The sequence below is a fragment of the Ornithodoros turicata genome, chromosome 4, assembly GCF_037126465.1.
Source record: "Ornithodoros turicata isolate Travis chromosome 4, ASM3712646v1, whole genome shotgun sequence".
Classification (NCBI taxonomy): domain Eukaryota; kingdom Metazoa; phylum Arthropoda; class Arachnida; order Ixodida; family Argasidae; genus Ornithodoros; species Ornithodoros turicata.
The window spans coordinates 63,383,736-63,403,879 of NC_088204.1; the positions used below are offsets into that span (position 1 = coordinate 63,383,736).

General features: G+C 45.5%; 1 protein-coding gene across 1 annotated transcript; it reads right to left on the minus strand.

Annotated features, from left to right (window-relative positions):
* Positions 1-12,738: 12,738 nt before the first annotated feature.
* On the minus strand, positions 12,739-14,128 carry LOC135393311 (uncharacterized). The gene is made up of 3 exons (XM_064623783.1): positions 14,020-14,128; positions 13,517-13,867; positions 12,739-13,084 (listed from the first exon to the last, which is right to left on the minus strand). Exons 1-3 carry the CDS (start codon positions 14,054-14,056, stop codon positions 12,837-12,839), a joined length of 636 nt encoding a protein of 211 aa, XP_064479853.1. The 5' UTR covers positions 14,057-14,128; the 3' UTR covers positions 12,739-12,836.
* Between the last annotated feature and the right edge of the window lie 6,016 nt (positions 14,129-20,144).

Genomic DNA, 20,144 nt, shown 5'->3' on the forward strand with positions numbered 1-20,144 from the left:
CGCATGATATATGTGCCGTTTTTTTTGTGTGTGTGTGTCATGTCTGTGGAAATGTTCCTCGTGGCTGGATGGGTGACCGATCTATCTAAGTTGCCAAAACTTTCGGAAGAAGGCATGGCGTGGTTTGGCTTGTCACAGCGAAATTTCACAAGTTACAACTTTTACATTGAGCAATTTGTACACAAGGGCAGTGAAGATAGTAGTTGGCTCGCAGCATGCGTGTTCACATTTCGGAGAATTCAGATTTTGACAGGAGCATATTTGGGATGCTTTACACTATGAACAGTTCGTTCGTTCGTTCGTTCTTCCTTACAAACAAACAAAGAAACATTATTATATTCAGGCAATGTATGTACATCAAGGCATCGTGCTACGATGGTAAGAAAAAGGATGAAAAAAGAAATTACCCCTACGTGTCGCTGATCTGTTTGGCTCAGATGCACTGTTCGTGATGTCATGTGTGCCTTTGGTCTGCTGTGGCATAGTTGCTTCACAGAAGCTCATCTTTACTACAGGGCAGCAACTACTTTTTGTAGTTTAACTACTAGTGTAACTACTTCATAGCACCAATAGTAAAACTACTTTGTAACTACTGCCGACGCTGTCACGACTACATTTTTAACTACCTCGGCGTCTTGTGCGCGTTGCTATACAGGGTGTCCGCTGTCCAGCCTAAAGTACACCGAACGTTTAAACAGCATGATGCGCTCTACATCAAGCAGAACTGCTGGCGTATTCGATGCCCTGTGTTTTAATCGCTTTTTTGCTTAATTATTCAGGCATTTATATTGCCTCATATGATTACGTTTTTTTACGTATGATTACGTTTTCAAGCTTTTTAGTGACGACCCGAGGTGTAAATTAGAAATCTGTAGAGCGTGCCGAGAAACAGCAAGTGCAACCCTTCATTTACCCTACATTTTTCTGTAGTTAACTACAGAAAAATGTAGTTTAACGTTATAATTACATTCCCAGAGATAGCTTCTAACAATTGTTTAACTACTATGCAGTAGTTTCACTAGTTGTTTAACTACATGTAGTTAACTACTTCCCATCACCGTCCACAACCCTGAGCCCCCAACACTGGGGTTTTTAACTTTTTTATGGTGTTCTGCCAACCCGCCCAAGTTTTATCGCTGTATCACTAAACAGAACCACGAGAACAACAACCAAGCTATCGGGCAAAAGGCAATTTCAGGGACACGTGGGTCGATTTTGTTGTGTAGCCTAAGCTGACACCTTTTGATTTTCAAACACTGTTGCCTATATTTTCTAATTGTCATGTACAAAACAAATAAACACTTGAAAAGAAAGCCTCAAATGTGTACTTTTTTACATAATTAATTTACACATTTCAACGAAGAGAAAAGGAAAGATAAATTCACAGCAGTTCATAGGTTGATTTAGTCTGCAGTCTGTTGCTGCGTCGGCTTCTCCCGCAACATGGCCGGCGCAGCTCAGTTCGACGAAAGCGCAACAGGTGGCGCTCATTTTTGAAAAGGGTCTATTAAAGAGTTGAACCTAACACCAGGGTGTCGAACCGCAAAAAATACGGGTTCGGTTCGGGTTCGGGTTCGCGTTGTTTTGATTTCGTTCCGGTTCAGTTCCGGTTCGGCCAGGCCAGAAATCGAACCGGTTCGCAAACCGGTTCGCAGCCCCGAACCGGTTCGCGAACCGGTTCAACGCTTCCGTTATATATGTTCCATAAAACTGCTTTTATCAGGAAATGCGTGGCTAATAGCTTACTGCTGTTGTCTGCATTGACGTCTCTAGCGGTGAGGTAGCCCTTTAGTGAGAGAAATGAGAAATTGATGAACACTTATTGCAACTAGAGTTCACGCTGTTGAAGCGGTGTAGTCCTGCTACTTTCTGTTCCCAAAGTATCTTTTTTTTTCACACGCACAGTGCCAGAAAGATACACTTAAAGGAAGCCTAATAAGATGGACAGCGTAACATAGACGACAGTACTTGCCGGCACACTGCCTTCGCAGCGTGAATCGATCTGAAACCGTACTGAAGCATGTCGAAAATGAGCCTGCAAGCCTTACTCTGTCCGAGCTCACAGCAGTGTACTTGCTAATCCACAACACAACGGCAATGTGTCACGACGACACAACTGCGCTACCAATAAGCAGAACCACATTTACTTTTCAAAGCACGACCAATCAAACAGGCACCGTTCTGCGTACGCTCCTTCTCCACTTCTCATGTTTCTGACTTGTTTAATTTGTGCTGCTCACGTGTAAAGGGAAATCTTGGGCGCTTATTTGATTACATATTCGTCCTGTAGAGCTATGTAACTGGCCTACTCCATTCGTGTTTCATTCGTCCGCGTGGCACCTGGTCTCTGAAGAGTAGACGCCGCACCGCGTGCGTGGGGCGCTAGCCGCGGCACTCACAAGGACAACTGCGCTTCAACATGTTAAAAAGACGCTGAAAGTATACTTACTATACGTCGTCGTCTGACTGCTAGGTGAACATTTCTGAAATTTATGATATAGGCGCGTGATGATGATACCAATGTGTCTTCGTTCTGGGATAGAGAGGAACTCTTATGCTGACTTCTTTTATGTCCGAACCGTTTCGTTGCGAACCGGTTACCGCTATTATTTTTTACGGTTCTGCTCCGGTTCGGGTTCAACAGTGTCATGAAAATTTCGGTTCGGGTTCGGTTCCGGCAAAAATAACGGTTCGGGTACGGTTTTCGGTTTGGGTTCGGGTTCGGTTTGACACCCTGATTACAATTTAATACCGTGAATAGCAGTGACTTAACGCTGAAGAACAGAGGAACACTCTAAGCGGTACAACGTAAACAACAAGAGAAGAAAATAATCTATCATTCAACCGTCATAAAATCATCTTTGTGACTTAATCTAATCGAACACCATACAATTTTCATTCTAAGAGACACTACAAACCTTACTTTGTTTTTTTTTATGAATCCACCCAGGCACCATGAGAAGATCTTCGTTTTTCTTCAAAGCCCAGAGACATATTACCTCTCTGTCTATACGGCCAAAGCACTGGGCATGGTTTATCACTCAAGGGGTTGGGGGATATATTCCTTTTCCTTCCTCAAGCAAAGAGGGTGCTCTCGAGGTCAGATAAGATAGTACAAAGGCGATATATTTTATTGTGCAGCGCAAATAGTTGCCGATATTATTCGTGGCGATCACTATCTTTTCGCATCCTTTCCTTGAAACCGAAATCTTCCATCAAAGTGGATGATATAGTCGGCTAAGTTTGTACAGAGGCAATATTTTTTTTATTGAACATGCAGAGAAAGTCTAAATTATTAAATGATAGCAACAATACTCAATCAAAAACGAGAAACAAATTTAATTACATCAATTTTTCTAATATCTTGCAACAGAAAGTTCTATATGGATGAACCACACAGAAACATCAAATGTGAAACACAGCTGAGAAGTGTGAGGCATTCCCAACTCATATATTATTTTTACTGATGTCAATCGGGTTAGCAATTGAAACAGATACAATACAATAATTATTTCATGCAGTAACTTTCTAAGCAAGCGTGGAATATTTAAAAGTTTTCCTATAGAGGAATTCAACAGACACAATTAATACATCATGCATACATAATGCCCAACTCATAGAATATCAATCGAACCTGAAACAAAACAATAATTAATTCAGACAAATCATTTCTAAGCAAGCGGGCTCTCTATAGGTACTCATTTGGCATTTTTGTAAGGGCGTACAGAAACTAGTCATTTCAATGAATCGACAAGATCAACTAGTGGAGTTCAAGCGATAAAGTTAGTGATGAAAGTCTACGACCCCAACACCAACATCAGGTTATGGAAGGCAGGATTCTAGCGTGGTCTTTTACATATAGTCATTGAAAGCACACACAAGTGTAGACGCGCACTTGAAAACAGAAGAGACAATTGCTCTACATTGAAGAGGTGGACAGATTTTGTACTCGCTACCATAAGTCATGGGCAGATGTGATAAAAACTGCTTCGAAAAAGAAGAGCCTCGAAACGATTCCATTATCGCTGCATTTCAATACGTCCTAGACATGGTCGTATTGGGAGATATGGTACAAACTACAGAATTGAAGATGCAAGAATTTATATGCCGAATATACTATAGTTATAAAAATATCTGCACATCAACGTCGGAAGGGCCACTGGGATTGATGGCGGAGTTTTTGAGGTTTGCTAACGAAGAATTGAAGTACTCTAGACCAGATGTAATTGTAATCGTTGCAATGGGCATTGCATTAATCAAGAAAGCAGTGAGATAAAATTATCATATACAAGCGGTCTATATCACACGACTCATTACGGATTTGTTGAAATTACACATATCTGAGATGGAAAGTACATAAAATCTTATCACATGATATGTTCAACTACCACGGCAACGCAATTATTTTCTTCTACCAGTTCTTGCAACGATGTCGAATGAGCAGAAGTTCAATATTGTCGTGCAAGGTCTGATGTATCATCACTTATTGAAACTCAAAGAACATATCGACTGCGGTGGACCACCGGACCATTTTCATCTAATACTGTCTTGTACGCCATTCAAGAATCTTCATACAAAGACAGGAAACATCAATTAGAGATTGTGCAAGTTCATCACAACAAAGTGCAAGTTGCTGAAGCGATACAAATGCGGCGACAACGTATCGATTGCATTAATCAACGCTGGATTCAAGCGACCGATAATAAGACATCACTATGTAATACATTCCGAATTCATCAATCACGACAACAAACGAAAACTTTAGAGATTGGAATAGGACAATTGTAATTTATCGGAATAAACAAGCATATAACTGAAATAATAAATGTAATCTTTGTCATCAATATAATGAATAAGCGGGAAAACATTCGCCAACGAAGTCGGCCCAGGGTGAAAAATGCACAACGATAAGGTCACGCTCAGCCCTTCGGCACGCTGGTATGCACCCGGACAGCCCCTCACCTGCGCGCTACCCACCGCGCACGGGAAAAATTCACGAGAGAAACCGGCCCAGGTTGAAAAAATGCCTGGCAGTAAACAAATGCACAACCCAACTTAGCTATTGTTCTTGAAGTTATGTATTAGTGTGGAGTTTGCGTTTTACCACGTTATGAGCTCAAAACTTATAAAATTAAAGTATCACCTTTCCATTTGTAGTGCCCGGATGCTATGACACTAAAATAAGGTGATAGTTTCTCAGTATGGCTACGGTAAACCTCGAGTATATTTTGTGAATTGGATTTACGTTTATGTGTGACCTGTGCTGACCTGCTTATTATAATTAAGATACCATATCTCCCATTATGTTTATGCATAATGCTCATCTTCATTATATATTGGTTAAGCATTTCTGATGACGGTTGTGTGATCCGCTTCTCCCAAAATCTGATTGCCACTTCGAATTTATTTCATATACGTTTGTGTGCCGTGTGTTACGAAGATTACGTGATTAGAAATGTAGACTTCGCCTGCACATCATGCTTGTAAAATCCTCCATTTGCACCGCGGCATTTGATAATAGATTCCTTTCAACATATATTGTCAAAAGATGTTATAGACATACTTTGAATTATACATTTGTCGTTTGCTCATGCATAAGAGGGCTAGTCCAACTGTTTGAGAAATATACATGCACTGTGGAATTTAATTCATGAAATATGATCAGTTTTCACAAAAGAATACTGATCCTTTTTTGTAATCATAGACTGATGTATCATGCCTCTAAATTTCAATGACCGATCCTTGTCTGGCAATTCTACCCTTCGGGTGTTGAACATGTACAGAGTGTAGTCGGGTAAATCCTATTTGATGGTCATCTCTGATCCCATATGAGAATTCTTACACGCAATGTGGAATATTTGTTTCCCTAGCGATCACTGTTCTCAGTCTAGCCATGCAAAATGCAAAGTGTTTTTCATTGTGATGTGTAGAATTCATTATATTGATGACAACGATTACATTTATTATTTCTTATATGCTTGTTTATTCCGATAAATTACAATTGTCCTATTCCAATCTCTGAAGTTTTCGTTTGTTGTCTTGATTGATGAATTCGGAATGTATTACATAATGATGTCTTATTATCGGTCGCTTGAATCCAGCGATGTCGCTTGACTGATAGAAGTGTTATCTTCGGCCTTTACAATCGCATGAGCCTTTATAATCTCCCTTAGGGCCTTGCCACACTAAACCAACTTGCTGTTCTCGTTCAAGAAACAGTACCTCCCCAGCCTAAAAAGCAATATTGGCGAAACACTTGGCCGACGTCTGCTTCCAACCTAAAAGTTATCAGGCCAAGCTTGCAAAAAAAGCTTGGGACAAGATTGGGGATTGACAATGGCTTCAGTCGGGCAATGGCTTCAGTTCGTGTATCGCATCACATCCTGCCCCATTGTGCCTTGGGGTAGTGGGCCGCACCTTACGTGGCGAATTTCCCCATTCATTATCATTAAGTTATTTGTTGTTGTTGTTGCTCGTATATGCGCGCAATATATGCATTGAACAGTCACTTTCAAATGATTTTGGACAAATGCATGGATCGAACCATCATCTGCATGTCTGTGGTCCTACAGCCCAAGTTTGACAGTACAGGATGTAATTCGCTGCGCCGGACTCACTACCAGAACGTGTTGGTGGCCAGCTGGTTGGGGTCACCTCAGAAATTTCAGGGGGGGGGGTTAAAAAATGCAGGGAGGGTGCACCCCCCCCCCCTGGGGGGGAGTGTAAGGAAATCCCTGGATGGTTGGCTGTCGGCACTTTCCACTTGGGATAGAGAACAGGATATGGTTTAAATCTCGCGATATGTGTTGCTATTACCGGGGAAAAAAGCGACTGTGCGTTCTTTTCGGTGAATCTCTTCGCGACGGCCACCCAATGTTGGCCAGACGATGCATGCTAACGCTTCAACGACACCTCAACAAGGTGTCAGGGCGTGCTGTGGGGCCAGCGTCCGTTGACCAGCATACCCTATTAGTGACATTGGCCCAAGCTTGTTTCAATCATTCTTGGCCAATCAAGTCGTTTGCCGACCGACTGCCGAAGGATGGCCGATCATCGGTAGTCGGCAAGTTCTCATTGGGAATGCAAGCACTGCAAGTATGGTGTGCTGCAGTGACAGAGTGTATTTCATATTATAAAACAACGTGTGCATAGGGTCTGACCATTCACCCGATGCCACCCTGTCCATCAACAATTAATTCCTGCGAATAACGATAATTTATTGTGAGACGGTGGAGAATAACGTGTGTTTATTCCTGTACGCTTTTTGCGTGCACACTGTTTAGTCGCATGTGTATGTACACATGTGATGTAAACTTCATATCAAAGAAATAGTAAGGTGTGGGAGGCTGAACAATACTTATATAACAAAGTTTTACGCTTTTGATTGCAAGCAACCTGCTGGACAAAGACCAATGTTAGCTGGACAAAATTACCAACGATGCCCAAGCCTGTCAGTAGCGTCCCATTTCATCCCGAATTGTGGGTTCAAAGATAGCACCCAATCCTTGCCCCCCAAATGCAGGAATTTTTTAAATTTCCTGAGCAAAGCTTTAACACCAAATATTTCCAAAGCATTCCAAACGGGTACAGGAATAAACACACGCCATTCTCCACTGTCTCACGATAACCACAACAACTTTATTTTCGACCTTGGAGAGTGGGGAGTTTCATCGCCACAGGCGATGAAACGCGATGAAACGCGATGAAACACGAATTAATTGTTGATGGACAGGGTGGCATCGGGTATAACCTGAATGATCAGACCCTATGTACGTGTTGCTTTATAATATGAAATACAATCTGTCACTGCAGCACACCATACCTGCAATCCTTGCATTTTCGTTGGATGAGAGCTGAAAACAGTGTGAGTGAATATGTCTTGTCTTGTCTGCTGCTATTTATGCTGCTTGACTCTGTCTTGTGTGCTGTTCCTGCACCTTCACTCGTGCACCCAGCGGTTCCTTCCTCTCGTGCTACACCCATCGAAGTGAAGCAGTGACTCCCTATCCTGCATGACTTTTGCGACTTCAGCATCCTTTTCCCCGTTCCTACACTGGAAAACTTCGACACGATCCTGAAACAACGTGGTTCACACACCAATCACACAAACAAGCGGGACGCGGAGCTAGACAGACAGCTGACCATGCAGCAGATGACGCTGCCGGCGATTTTCTCCAAGCATGACGTCATACATAATGTCCAATCGGGTGGAGGTGCATTCCTCCCGGCAAACGCTTGTCTGAAGTTTAAGTATGATGGTCTGAAGTTAAGTATGATGGTCTGAAGTTAAGTATGGTCTGAAGCAGGGTGTCGAACCGAACCCGAACCCAAACCGAAAACCGTACCCGAACCGTTATTTTTGCCGGAACCGAACCCAAACCCGAACCGAAATTTTCATGACACTGTTGAACCCGAACCGGAGCAGAACCGTAAAAAATAATAGCGGTAACCGGTTCGCAACGAAACGGTTCGGACATAAAAGAAGTCAGCATAAGAGTTCCTCTCTATCCCAGAACGAAGACACATTGGTATCATCATCACGCGCCTATATCATAAATTTCAGAAATGTTCACCTAGCAGTCAGACGACGACGTATAGTAAGTATACTTTCAGCGTCTTTTTAACATGTTGAAGCGCAGTTGTCCTTGTGAGTGCCGCGGCTAGCGCCCCACGCACGCGGTGCGGCGTCTACTCTTCAGAGACCAGGTGCCACGCGGACGAATGAAACACGAATGGAGTAGGCCAGTTACATAGCTCTACAGGACGAATATGTAATCAAATAAGCGCCCAAGATTTCCCTTTACACGTGAGCAGCACAAATTAAACAAGTCAGAAACATGAGAAGTGGAGAAGGAGCGTACGCAGAACGGTGCCTGTTTGATTGGTCGTGCTTTGAAAAGTAAATGTGGTTCTGCTAATTGGTAGCGCAGTTGTGTCGTCGTGACACATTGCCGTTGTGTTGTGGATTAGCAAGTACACTGCTGTGAGCTCGGACAGAGTAAGGCTTGCAGGCTCATTTTCGACATGCTTCAGTACGTTTCAGATCGATTCACGCTGCGAAGGCAGTGTGCCGGCAAGTACTGTCGTCTATGTTACGCTGTCCATCTTATTAGGCTTCCTTTAAGTGTATCTTTCTGGCACTGTGCGTGTGAAAAAAAAAGATACTTTGGGAACAGAAAGTAGCAGGACTACACCGCTTCAACAGCGTGAACTCTAGTTGCAATAAGTGTTCATCAATTTCTCATTTCTCTCACTAAAGGGCTACCTCACCGCTAGAGACGTCAATGCAGACAACAGCAGTAAGCTATTAGCCACGCATTTCCTGATAAAAGCAGTTTTATGGAACATATATAACGGAAGCGTTGAACCGGTTCGCGAACCGGTTCGGGGCTGCGAACCGGTTTGCGAACCGGTTCGATTTCTGGCCTGGCCGAACCGGAACTGAACCGGAACGAAATCAAAACAACGCGAACCCGAACCCGAACCGAACCCGTATTTTTTGCGGTTCGACACCCTGATTGTAATGTTTCTTGTTTTGATATATTGTTTCACTATTATATTCCTGCACGTATCTGTTGTTTACGTGTTGGCTAGGAGCTGCAGGTTTGGCTCTCTATTAATGCTAGCTGTTGATTGTGTTGTTTCTCATTATTTCCTTATGTCTATGCTATTCACGTAATAAGAAATTGATTAACTAAAAGTTGTGTAATGTTGGAATAATCAACTTATCTTCCCTATTGTGTTCGAAATGTTAGGGCAGATATCATTAGAGCTGGTTGTTGGCTAGGAGCGTGCTATGCGGTGAAGTCCATTTTTTAACGGCACACACACAACGGCAAGCCCTTTCACCATCACCACCACCACCACCACCACCACCACCACCACCACCACCACCACCATTTTTTAACAAGTCTATTTTTTGTGTTGGATTTATAAAACAGAGTAAGGTGTATCGTTCGTTAGAATGAAAATTGTATTGTGTTCGATAAGATTAGGTCACATGAATGTTTTCATGATAATTAAATGATAGATTATTCTTCTTTGTTGTTTTGATTAAGAATATCTTCTTTGATTAAATGTAGTGTTAGAGATTTTATTTCCTCTTGTGTTCGTGTCGTTCTTGTCGTTCATGTCCTATGGTCTTCCATGGATTCAAGTATGATTGTTGATAATAAAATGTACCTTTTTCAGATTAAACAATGTGGCCTCAGTATTGTATGTATTGTTGAAAGTAGAATATGATAATAAAGGAGATTTTCTTTCAGATTATTGGGGTCCACCGCCGCCGCCGCCGCCGCAATGTATGTAATATTGAAAGTAGAATATTAAATGAGATTATCTTTCAGATTATTGTTGCTATAATGGAAGTATGATTGTTGATATTAAAATGTGTCTTTTTCAGATTATCCAGTGTGGCCGCAGTATTCAATGTATTATTGAGTGTGAATGTAGTTTCCTATAATAATAAGTCATCTTTCAGGTTGTTGGTGCGGGGCTCCGTAATTGAACAATTGGTAAGCAATGTGATGAATGTTGATATTATGTTTTCTTTCAGAATCTGATGACTTGAAATATTAATAGCGAATAAATTATGTATATTCGTTACACATACTGTCCTGTATTTTGTTTGTTCCGTTTCAGGTCGTGAAGGTTTTTCGGCTGGGTTTTTCTCCTTCACCTGATTTGCATCACAATTGGCAGCACTATTGGCATTACAACTGGCACAATTCCTGGCATTATTGACTTCAATAAATATATTTTCAATTGTACTTTTGTGTATGGCTATCCTTTGCACGTCTATACTTGCATGTAAACTGTCTACCACACTGCTGTTGTACCGAAAAAAAAAATGAATGAAGTCGGCCCAGGCTGAAAAATGTGCGAGGGTAAGCGCGCACGCAGCCCTCCGGCCACAGATAAGTACGCGGACAGCCCTCCACTCGCGCACAGAAAAAACTCGCGAAAAAAGTCGGCGCAGACGCGACGGTGGCGCTGCCCTGGCGGCAATGTCGTCAAATGGACACCTAAGAAGACTACTCATGTGGGCTTTCAGAATATCACAACCGTTTTGACTATTTACGATATCGGCGTAGCTGACTTCTAAGAGTGTGCGGTTCCACTGGTATGGCCTCACGAGTTCAAAATGCCGCCGAGTTGGAGATTTTGTCCAACGGGACACGGGCGCTCTCAATGTTGCCAGATGGCTGTTGGCATAGTACAGGTGAAAAGGAATGTAATACTCTGAGCACAGCTATTCAGTGATGCACAGACAGCACTGGCAGCTCCTGCGTGAAATTGTTTAATTGCACCGCCATTTACCTGTGCAAGCGAGCACATGTGGAAGCGTCGGTAGACGATGAGTTCAACCAACGGAAAAGAGAACTCGCATAGTTGGCATACTGAATAACTGAACTCGCAACCGCGCATGGGAGAAGGGTTCGAAAGTTTTCTCTCGCTCGCGATTTCTCCTTTTGATAAAGGTGCTGCATCCGGCCGAGTAAAACTGATATCTCGTATTTGTTTTTATCATGCTGTACTAGAGGAAATGGATACACGATTGCTACAGACAATATGAAATCTGAACGCTCACAATGCCACTTAGACAACATAAGGGATGCGCACTCTTTCAGTGGACGTCACGCCAGGGGCGGATCCAGACCCTCGGTTTGGGAGAGGGCAATTCCTTTGTCGAAGCTCGTAGCGGGGGAGGGGAGAGAGGGAAATCAAATGTATAAACTGACGTTTTTGGGGGGGGGGCGATCGCCCAACCACTCCCCCTCCCCCTTGGATCCGCCACTGCGTGACGTACCTGGCTCTACTGTCGCTATTGGCGATAGATAGATGTGACGTCACCTAAAGAGCGAAGGAGAGAAAAGCTCCCCATTGAAAATGTATAGGAGCCGGTCCAGGTGGCGTGACGTTATCGGAAGAGTGCTCAGGCCTTGCTATCTATGTGGAGTTGACCCGGCCCTACTATCAGTGTTTGCGATAGATAGATGTGACGTCTACATACTCGTCTACAAATATTGCTCCGGTCGTGCGCGCACGGCACGTGTGACTCCCTTCTTGTTACGGCGTAAAGGCTACAAATTCAGTTTTCGCCGAAGACTCGGGTGCTCTGGTGATGCTCATGATAGCGACGGGCAGTGTGTTTATAATGACGCAGGGCACTGTGTAACAGAATGAAAACTCGGCGCGATTCTACGACATCTGCGTAGAGGACGACTCAGATTTTCAATGCTTGCTTTGTGCTAGGTTCGAGAGCCTTATTACCGGATCCATCATCAAATCCCTTCCTTAAAAAGCGCATAAATGTAGGGTTCTTTCGTCATATCTGATATTGGTATAGTTTTCGCATATCAAAACTATTATAACGTCTTGCACCGCCCATTGTGAGATCAATATCTGAATTAATTATAGAGAGATCAAGAAGCAAAATGTATACTATATTATGTAGGAAGTAACAGTAACTCGTTACTTTTCCAATGTAGCTTAGGAACTTCAATTTCATTTTCATTACCTGTACTTTGTTAGTTACATTGTTTGCACAGTAACTTACCTGGTGACGAGTTCCTTTTATCGAGTAACTTCCCCATCTCTGAAGTATACATAATTAAATTCAGCCTTGGGAGGTTAAGGACTACGGAAAACATGTGAGCAGACTCGAAGACCAAAAGGTAGAAACTTAAATTGTTTTGGGACTTTCCTCTCATTACATAGACTCGAGACAACAGCGCGTCAAAGGTGGAATCGGACTCGTTTTATTTATTTGCAACATTACAAGTGCTTGAAGGCCATCCTGTGTCCTTTTAACCTTTCATATGTCTAGCATAACTTCACTGAGCAACAACGGTGAAGCTAACGTTTTCTTCATTCGTTGGGAATGGTTCTTGTGCGAATGCCTTCTTCAGGGCTTCTTTGAAAGGTCCTGTGACAGTGACCTGCTTGAGCACCTCGACCAGAGCCTCCTTGAGTGCATCGTCAAAGAGAACGGTCTCCTTCCTGCTGTCGCCGAACTCCACTGGCTTCTTCACGTACTGGTGCAGAGCCTGAACACGGACGTTCTTCAGTTCCGTTTTTCCGTCTGCAAAATAACACGCCTATTAGAGTCTTCCCTCCCTAGTAAGTTTAATTAAACAGACATATTGCCTCCGACTAAAGGATATATACTCGAAAACACATTCACATGGACAGTACCCGGCACTCCACACACTCCACGAACACAATGTTGTTATCTGCGAGACACAGATAGAAGTGGCTGGATTTGCACGCTGATGCAACCGTTCAATATTTTCGTTTGCACAATGCCCCATATCATATAAATACAGCGCGGCCTACACGCAGAATAGATAACTTTCCGTTTATCTAAGAATGGGGTATATATATATAGGGACTGCCCGTCTAACAGGGGTATTAGTGAATTCTGGTATATAGACAAGGAAACTCCACATTGCATTCGTACACGAGAGGGATAACATGTTTCGCCGTCGTATGAAGAGTGCATAAAGGTTTATACCCGAGGTTTTTCCGAGGAGTACTTGGAGCAAGCTGTGGGCCGTGTCCACTTGGACGTCAAAGGTTTTCTCTGGCTGAGTAGCTTCAGCCTTGTACGTGACGCGAAGGCCGTTGAACGTCACGTGACACAGCAGGTCCTCGTTGCGTTGGAAACAAAGACCATAGGGCGTGACGAACTCGCTCAGTCCATCGACCTTTCCCTGGGTGAGCTTCACCTTCGTCCCTTTTGTCTCATTTACCTTGAACTCGACATCGGGCAAAGAGAGAGGGTCCAGATTAAGAGCCTTCACCTCCTGTCGGAGGTTTTTCGCGAATGGCGTCTCTTGTGGAGCGACGGTCGCTGCAAGAGCACCTGCGGGACAACCATGCAGGGTTAAAATATGAAGCATATCCAATGCTTTTCGGAAAGGGGACCTCGCTGGCATTTCAGAAGCAGGAGTTGAATGTGTCCGGGTAGTTTTGAAACGTGATGTAATAATTAGAGATTGCTTGTCATTGACTTACCAGCAATACAAGTGGCGAAGATCAGTACGAAACGCATCTTCACTCTTAGGGTTTGTCTCGGAGAGGAAATCTGTTGGAAGGAAAAGTTTGCATTGTCTTTTTGAAGTTCAAAGTTGAGTTCAAATGAGTTCAAAGCACTTGACATTGTGAAACCATGTCCTGTAGGCATAGGTGGGCATTTTCCTGCGGGCTCACTCATCCTCACCTCACATACTTCATTGGCCTCAGTCACCCTCACCAAATTTTCCTCATCAGCAACTAAACCTCAGTCGCCCTCACCCTCACATTCCATTTTAAATTTTGACCTCACAAACCTCACCTCAGGGCATCGGGATCCCGAGAGGCCTCACCATCCTCATCCTCACATGCCTTCACCTCATGAGGGTATTTACAACCCTTATGGTCTCACGTATGTTCACCTCATGAGGGCCCTCATGTCCTCACGACGCTTCACCTACTTTCGCCTAGGGACGACCCATATGGCCTCACGAGTCCTCATCCTCACGTGCCCTCACCTGATGACGGCCTTCATGGCCACACGTACCTTCTTCTCATGAGGTCCCTTATGGCGTCACGACCCCCCATCCTCACGAGCCGTCGCCTCGTGAATACCCTCATGGCCTGACATGTCTTCAAGTCACTAGGAGGCAATCGAGCCTCAAAAGAACTTTCTGTCATGTTCACATGACACGTCGACGTTGAACTACTGTGTCGGTAGTTGGTACTATTGATGCTTCGCGGCATTAAACTGTTTATAGGGTTTCGTGCTCTGCTTGGATAAATTTGGTAAAAGTTGTTACTGTCACAATGAGGTTTAACGTTAGTGTTGGTATCAGCAAAGAGGAGCCCGAACCCGTCATCTCATCCGTGAGGCCCCTCACGGATGAGATGACGGGTTCGGGCTCCTCTTTGCTGATACCAACACTAACGTTAAACCTCAATGCCCGAAGGCGGTCCCGTCAACTGGTGGGAATCTAGGGAGCATATAAAAGCTTTCTTATCAGTTGAGATGTAACCCTTGAAAAGTGCAGAAAGACACAAGCTCAAGTCACAGAACTGCAGCTGAGGGAGATGTCCATAAGATGTTTAACGATGAGCTTTTTGCTGAACCGTCGCTATTACTCGTACTTTATACATATGTATAGGCCGACTGTTATTTCCCATTACTGCCTGATGCCCACGACTTTAGGACTTATGGGAGCGTGCATATTGAAACCATTCGTCTCAAGTCATGTAAACGCGGTACTTTCGTATTTAAGATGGCATTTGCTCAGTGACTAGGGCCTGCACAGTCTTGAAAGCGGCAGAGGCCTAGGCGGAGGCACGAGTAATATGTACGCGGGTTGCATCATCCGAAACCATAATTGCACGAAAAATGAATAGAGGTGTTCAAAATGTCTGGTCTGTAAAAGAGGCTATCTCGACTTACCTTAGTAGCGTTCGAAGGGTTATGATGTGTCGCGATGTTTGCATCGTTTTTATAGGACACGCATCCTAAGTCGGGACTCTTATCACCGGGTTCCGGTCTTGACTTTTACAATGCTATCAGGCTCCATGAGAGTGCAGGGATGGCGCAGTAGTGGATTCAAGCAAAAAAGAAAAAGAAAAAGTCAGTACCAGTCAGGGGCTGAGCCGGATACCAGTACAATAGAAATCGGTGTCTTGAGTCGCTTATCAGCCATGTTCGTTTCAAACATTTCTATTTCAGTCGACCGAAGGCATTGTGAATGGACGCGTGATAGTTTTGACCGGACGGATAGGCTACCGTACCCCGCCATCTTGATAAGTTCTTTCCGAGAAAAGTGTCTGGCATTGCTTGTACGGGGATCGTCAGAATGTGAAGGATGGCAACAGTAAAACGTATGAACCTCACAGTGATAGGCGCCATTATAATCATATATGCAATATAGTCACATATATAGAGAATATTTTTATTGTGAGCAAAATTTTTACATTGACTTGCTACTACGAGAGGTGTTCACGTCAGACCGGGTCTTTTCAATCATTTGCGAGTTCTTCAATTTGCAGTAGCAGACGAATTCTGACTCCATATATCCTCGTAGCGAAGGAAGAGAGGAGGCAATAAGATGCCTTCTGTATATATGTGGCTTCAGGTCCCAAGCAGCCTTTTGTGGATTGTACGCTCCAATACCTTGCCAACGCATCAGGTTAGAGCAATGGAACTGTAGGAGGACAGTTGGCTTGGTAGTCTCCCCGGCTTTAGGACAGGTATCATTCTAGCGTGTTTCCAATCAGATGGTATGCATCCAGAGGTCCACACTTTGTTAAATAGTTGAAGGAGAGCATCGAGCTGGTCATCACCTACGTTCTTGAGGGCCTGATTAGAGATCCCGTCAGACAGCCGCGCTGCGCCGTTTTAAGCCTTGGATGGCGGACTTCAGTTCGGGCATTGTGAGGTCATCGTCCGCTGTGGAATTATAGGCTACAGAGTGTCTAGGAAAAAGGTGTTGGTCACTGCAACTAGCTACACGAGCTAGATCAATGACATAAAGTCTTCGGCTATGTCCTTGGGCTCCTGGTTAAACGCTACCGATAACGTGACGAGTGGGTTCACAGGTTCGGGGAGGCCTTCAATAGCTCTCAGGGTATCCCAAGCCTTCGTTGTCGGAGTACGGGCATTGAGGGGCTCGCTGAACCGTTTTCATGGTCTCCATTGAGTCTGGCTTAGCTCCAAGGTATACCTTCTGTGAGCAGCGGAGACACGCCTGTTAGCAACCCAGTCCACCTGAAGACCAGTTCTCAGGGCCCCTAGCTGTGCTCGACACCGCGCTGCACGGAGGTTGAGGTATCGCAGGCAGGGGCAGGCATACTGGTCGGGTAGGATACTGCTTTGGAGCTGTACGCCAAGGATGTCTTTACACAGTCGAGCAAGGTATGTGCGGTAGTGGCGACCAGTCCCTCCCTGAATTTTACCCAGTTCGTGATATTTTTCATTTTCCTGATACCGTTACTTCGACACAGAGGCGAAAACAGAATAGGGAAATGATCTGAACCCCATGTGTCAGACTCGGCTTCCCACTTTAGAGTGATATCGGGAGAAACCAGGGTCAAATAGATGGCGTTTAAGTGTTGCGGCGGACGCATGAAGTGGGAGAGCCTGTGTTGAGCACCACGATATAGCTCTTGAGAGGTAATTAGCTATGGAATTAGCTCGTCTACACTTTCGTCGACCACCCCAAAGACTGAGGCTCGCACTGAAGTCACATACAACTAGATGTCTTGGACAAGCAGGACACAGCGCTTTGAGAGATTCGACACTGGGTTGAGCATGACCCCACTGGTACACAGATATCACGGTGACTGAATTGGAGTCTGCCGTCAGTACGCACCCTACATATTCATCACATTACATCGCAGATCATCAAGTTCCACCACGGTTTATCAGTGCTGCCTGAGGACGTCCTACTCCAAATCGCGGACATCCTAAGCACCCCTGCAGCCCTAGAACCGTACGACGTACTCAAGGCCGCCGTGATCGGCAGATCCCAACCCTCTGACCGGCAACGCCTGCAAGAGATAATTTCAAGTGAGGCTTTGGGAGACCGCAAGCCTTCTGACCTTCTCCGGCACATGCAGGCAGCCCTCGGAAATGCCTCATTTGACTAGGAACTCCTCCGCGTGCTATTCTTGTCGAAGTTACCTCCTACCGTCCAGCTTGCCCTCCCTGTCGCAGACCCCACGACTCTAGCAGCCCTGGCGTCCCGCGCGGACAAAGCCATGGAGCTGTACGCGGATTCCAGCTTTTCTACCAACCTGGCATCCGTATCAAGCAACGCTATGCACTGCCAGCCGTCGCTCGCGCAGTCCCAAGACAACTCCGACCTCTCCCCCTTGCGGGATGAGGTACGCCGTTTAGCGGGCCTGCTGGATCGCTTCCTTTCCCGCGACCAACCCTCTTCCCGTCGTCGGTACCAACGCCGTGCTAGAAGCCGTTCCCCGACTCCGCCACCTTCCACTTCCGTTCCGTTCCCCGACTCCCCTTCCAGGCGTCGCCAGCTTTGCTGGTTCCATAAGCGTTTCGGCCGTCGAGCTTGCCGCTGCGAATCACCCTGTAACTGGCAGGGAAACGCCGTAGGGGATTACTAGCGGCCACCCAGGATCCTCACTCTACGAACCCGCGTCGACTTTTCTTCATCAAAAACCGTTACGGCGAGGAAAACTTTCTAGTGGACACAGGAGCGGAGGTTAGCGTCTTACCCGCCACACCGCAAAACAGAAGGCACCGCCCGCTCATGTACTTAACGGCAGTAAATGGTTACGACGACCCAGATCTACAACTTATTCTATCCATCCGCGCTTCGTCATTCGCGGTCCAGGAATTTGACTACCCCGGGATTCCAGCCCCCGTCTACTGCGACACTCCCACAGGCACGGAACGTCCGTTTGTTCCAGGATGTCTGAGGACGTGCCATTTTCTCGGCCTTTCATCAGCTGTCACATCCAGGAATCAAAGCGACGCAACGCCTTATCGCTACGCGCTATGTCTGGCCGTCGATGAACACTGATATCTGCAACTGGACCAAATCTTGCGTTCCTTGCCAACGAGCCAAGGTGCACAGGCACACCGTTTCGCCCCTATCGGCTTTTCCAGTCCCTACCTGCCGCTTCCATACCTACCTGCCGCACATCCATCTCGATATCGTCGGCCCGCTACCACCCTCAGGCAACAACCGGTACCTATTAACCTGCATTGACCGGTTTACTCGCTGGCCTGAAGGTGGTATCTTGCTGGGGCTTCGCACCTCGTGGAAGGAAGACCTCGGCTGCACGCCCGCCGAGCTGGTCTGTGGCACCAGTCTTCGACTTCCCGCCGAGTTCTTCGGCGCTTCCGCTTCCGATACCCCGACCCGTTCGGTTTCCGTCTGCTTTATTGACAAGCTTCGCCGGCACTTCTCTCCTATCAAACCGACACCAACCAGAGCCAATCAGACTCGCCAAACTTTCGTCCCCCCAGATCTTTCGTCCGCCTCCCAAGTCTTCGTACAGACGGACGCCCTAAGGAGGTCCCTACAACCACCATACACTGGACCATACCACGTCTTAGAGCGCCTTCGAAAATATTGCGTCCTCGACTTCCCAAATATTTCGTCTAACGGGCGTCGGGAAACTATTTCTATCGACAGGCTCAAGTCTGCCTTCATCGAGCCGCCCACCCTACCGTTGTCCTTCCCCTTAAGTTGTGACAGCTGCACACTCACCACTTCCTCCCACCAACCCAACCACGTGTCTTGGAGCGACCCTGCCGCTTCTGAGGGGAAGGCTACTGTGGCGAAGAAGACGAAGGCCGCTACTCGGCCGTTGCGTAAATGAAGACGATGAGTCAGTTCTCGAAGTTGTTCCAGGCTGAACGGTCACACGCCTCGCTCATTCTACAGAGAGCTTTAAGTGGTCGAGCTTGATTCCCGCTCCAGTAGTGCAAAAATGACAGTAGTTCCCTCGAGTAAGATGATCCGTTGGATGTTGCGTTGACTCGCCTTCCAAACCTGTTTGACAACATATTTGAAAGGTTGATCGTCATCGCATGACTCGAGAATGGAGTGGTCACTTGAAGTAGAAAGACATTGACCACTGTGCAGCTGCTCACGGGGGAGGCAGGTTCGGAATTGTTTGCCTCTTCAGTAGATGTATCGATGACGTTCACGACAGGGGGCCCTCCGAGTAGCGGACAGCTCGCCCGAATCCAACACGCAGCTTCAAGGCTTGCAATAGAGAAGGTATAAGGAAAGGCTACAAACAATAACTATTAATAATTCGCAATAGATAACGTCCAGTTGCTCGTGCGATCAACCTGTCTCGCTTTCGGCACGGGTCTTGTATCCTGCCTCATAGGGTCTCAATGGTTTGGCCTAGAGTCGCGGAGTAGCTTAAAGGAGGTTAGAACTCCAATCTGCATGTATTTAGATACGGGTTTAATAGATGTAGCGTTGTTCTTCTACGATTCGTAATTCTATTTACAATTTATTGTTCAATTCTCCTCGTTCATAACGTGTGCAGCGTTAACACAAAAACGCACTTTTTTTGGATACAGGCGAGTAGACGCACCGCCATCCAGGTACCTCTATCCATCACTCTTAAAAATGAACTTCACCGCAGAGCACACTCCT

What these genes read in the sequence shown, in the direction of transcription:
- LOC135393311 (XM_064623783.1), bottom strand. Translation starts at nt 14,056, where the DNA reads ATGCGTTTCGTACTGATCTTCGCCACTTGTATTGCTG. An exon ending in CTTCGCCACTTGTATTGCTG is followed by an intron (nt 13,868 to 14,019) that starts GTAAGTCAATGA and finishes GTTGTCCCGCAG; the next exon opens with GTGCTCTTGCAGCGACCGTC. An exon ending in ACTCCTCGGAAAAACCTCGG is followed by an intron (nt 13,085 to 13,516) that starts GTATAAACCTTT and finishes GTTATTTTGCAG; the next exon opens with ACGGAAAAACGGAACTGAAG.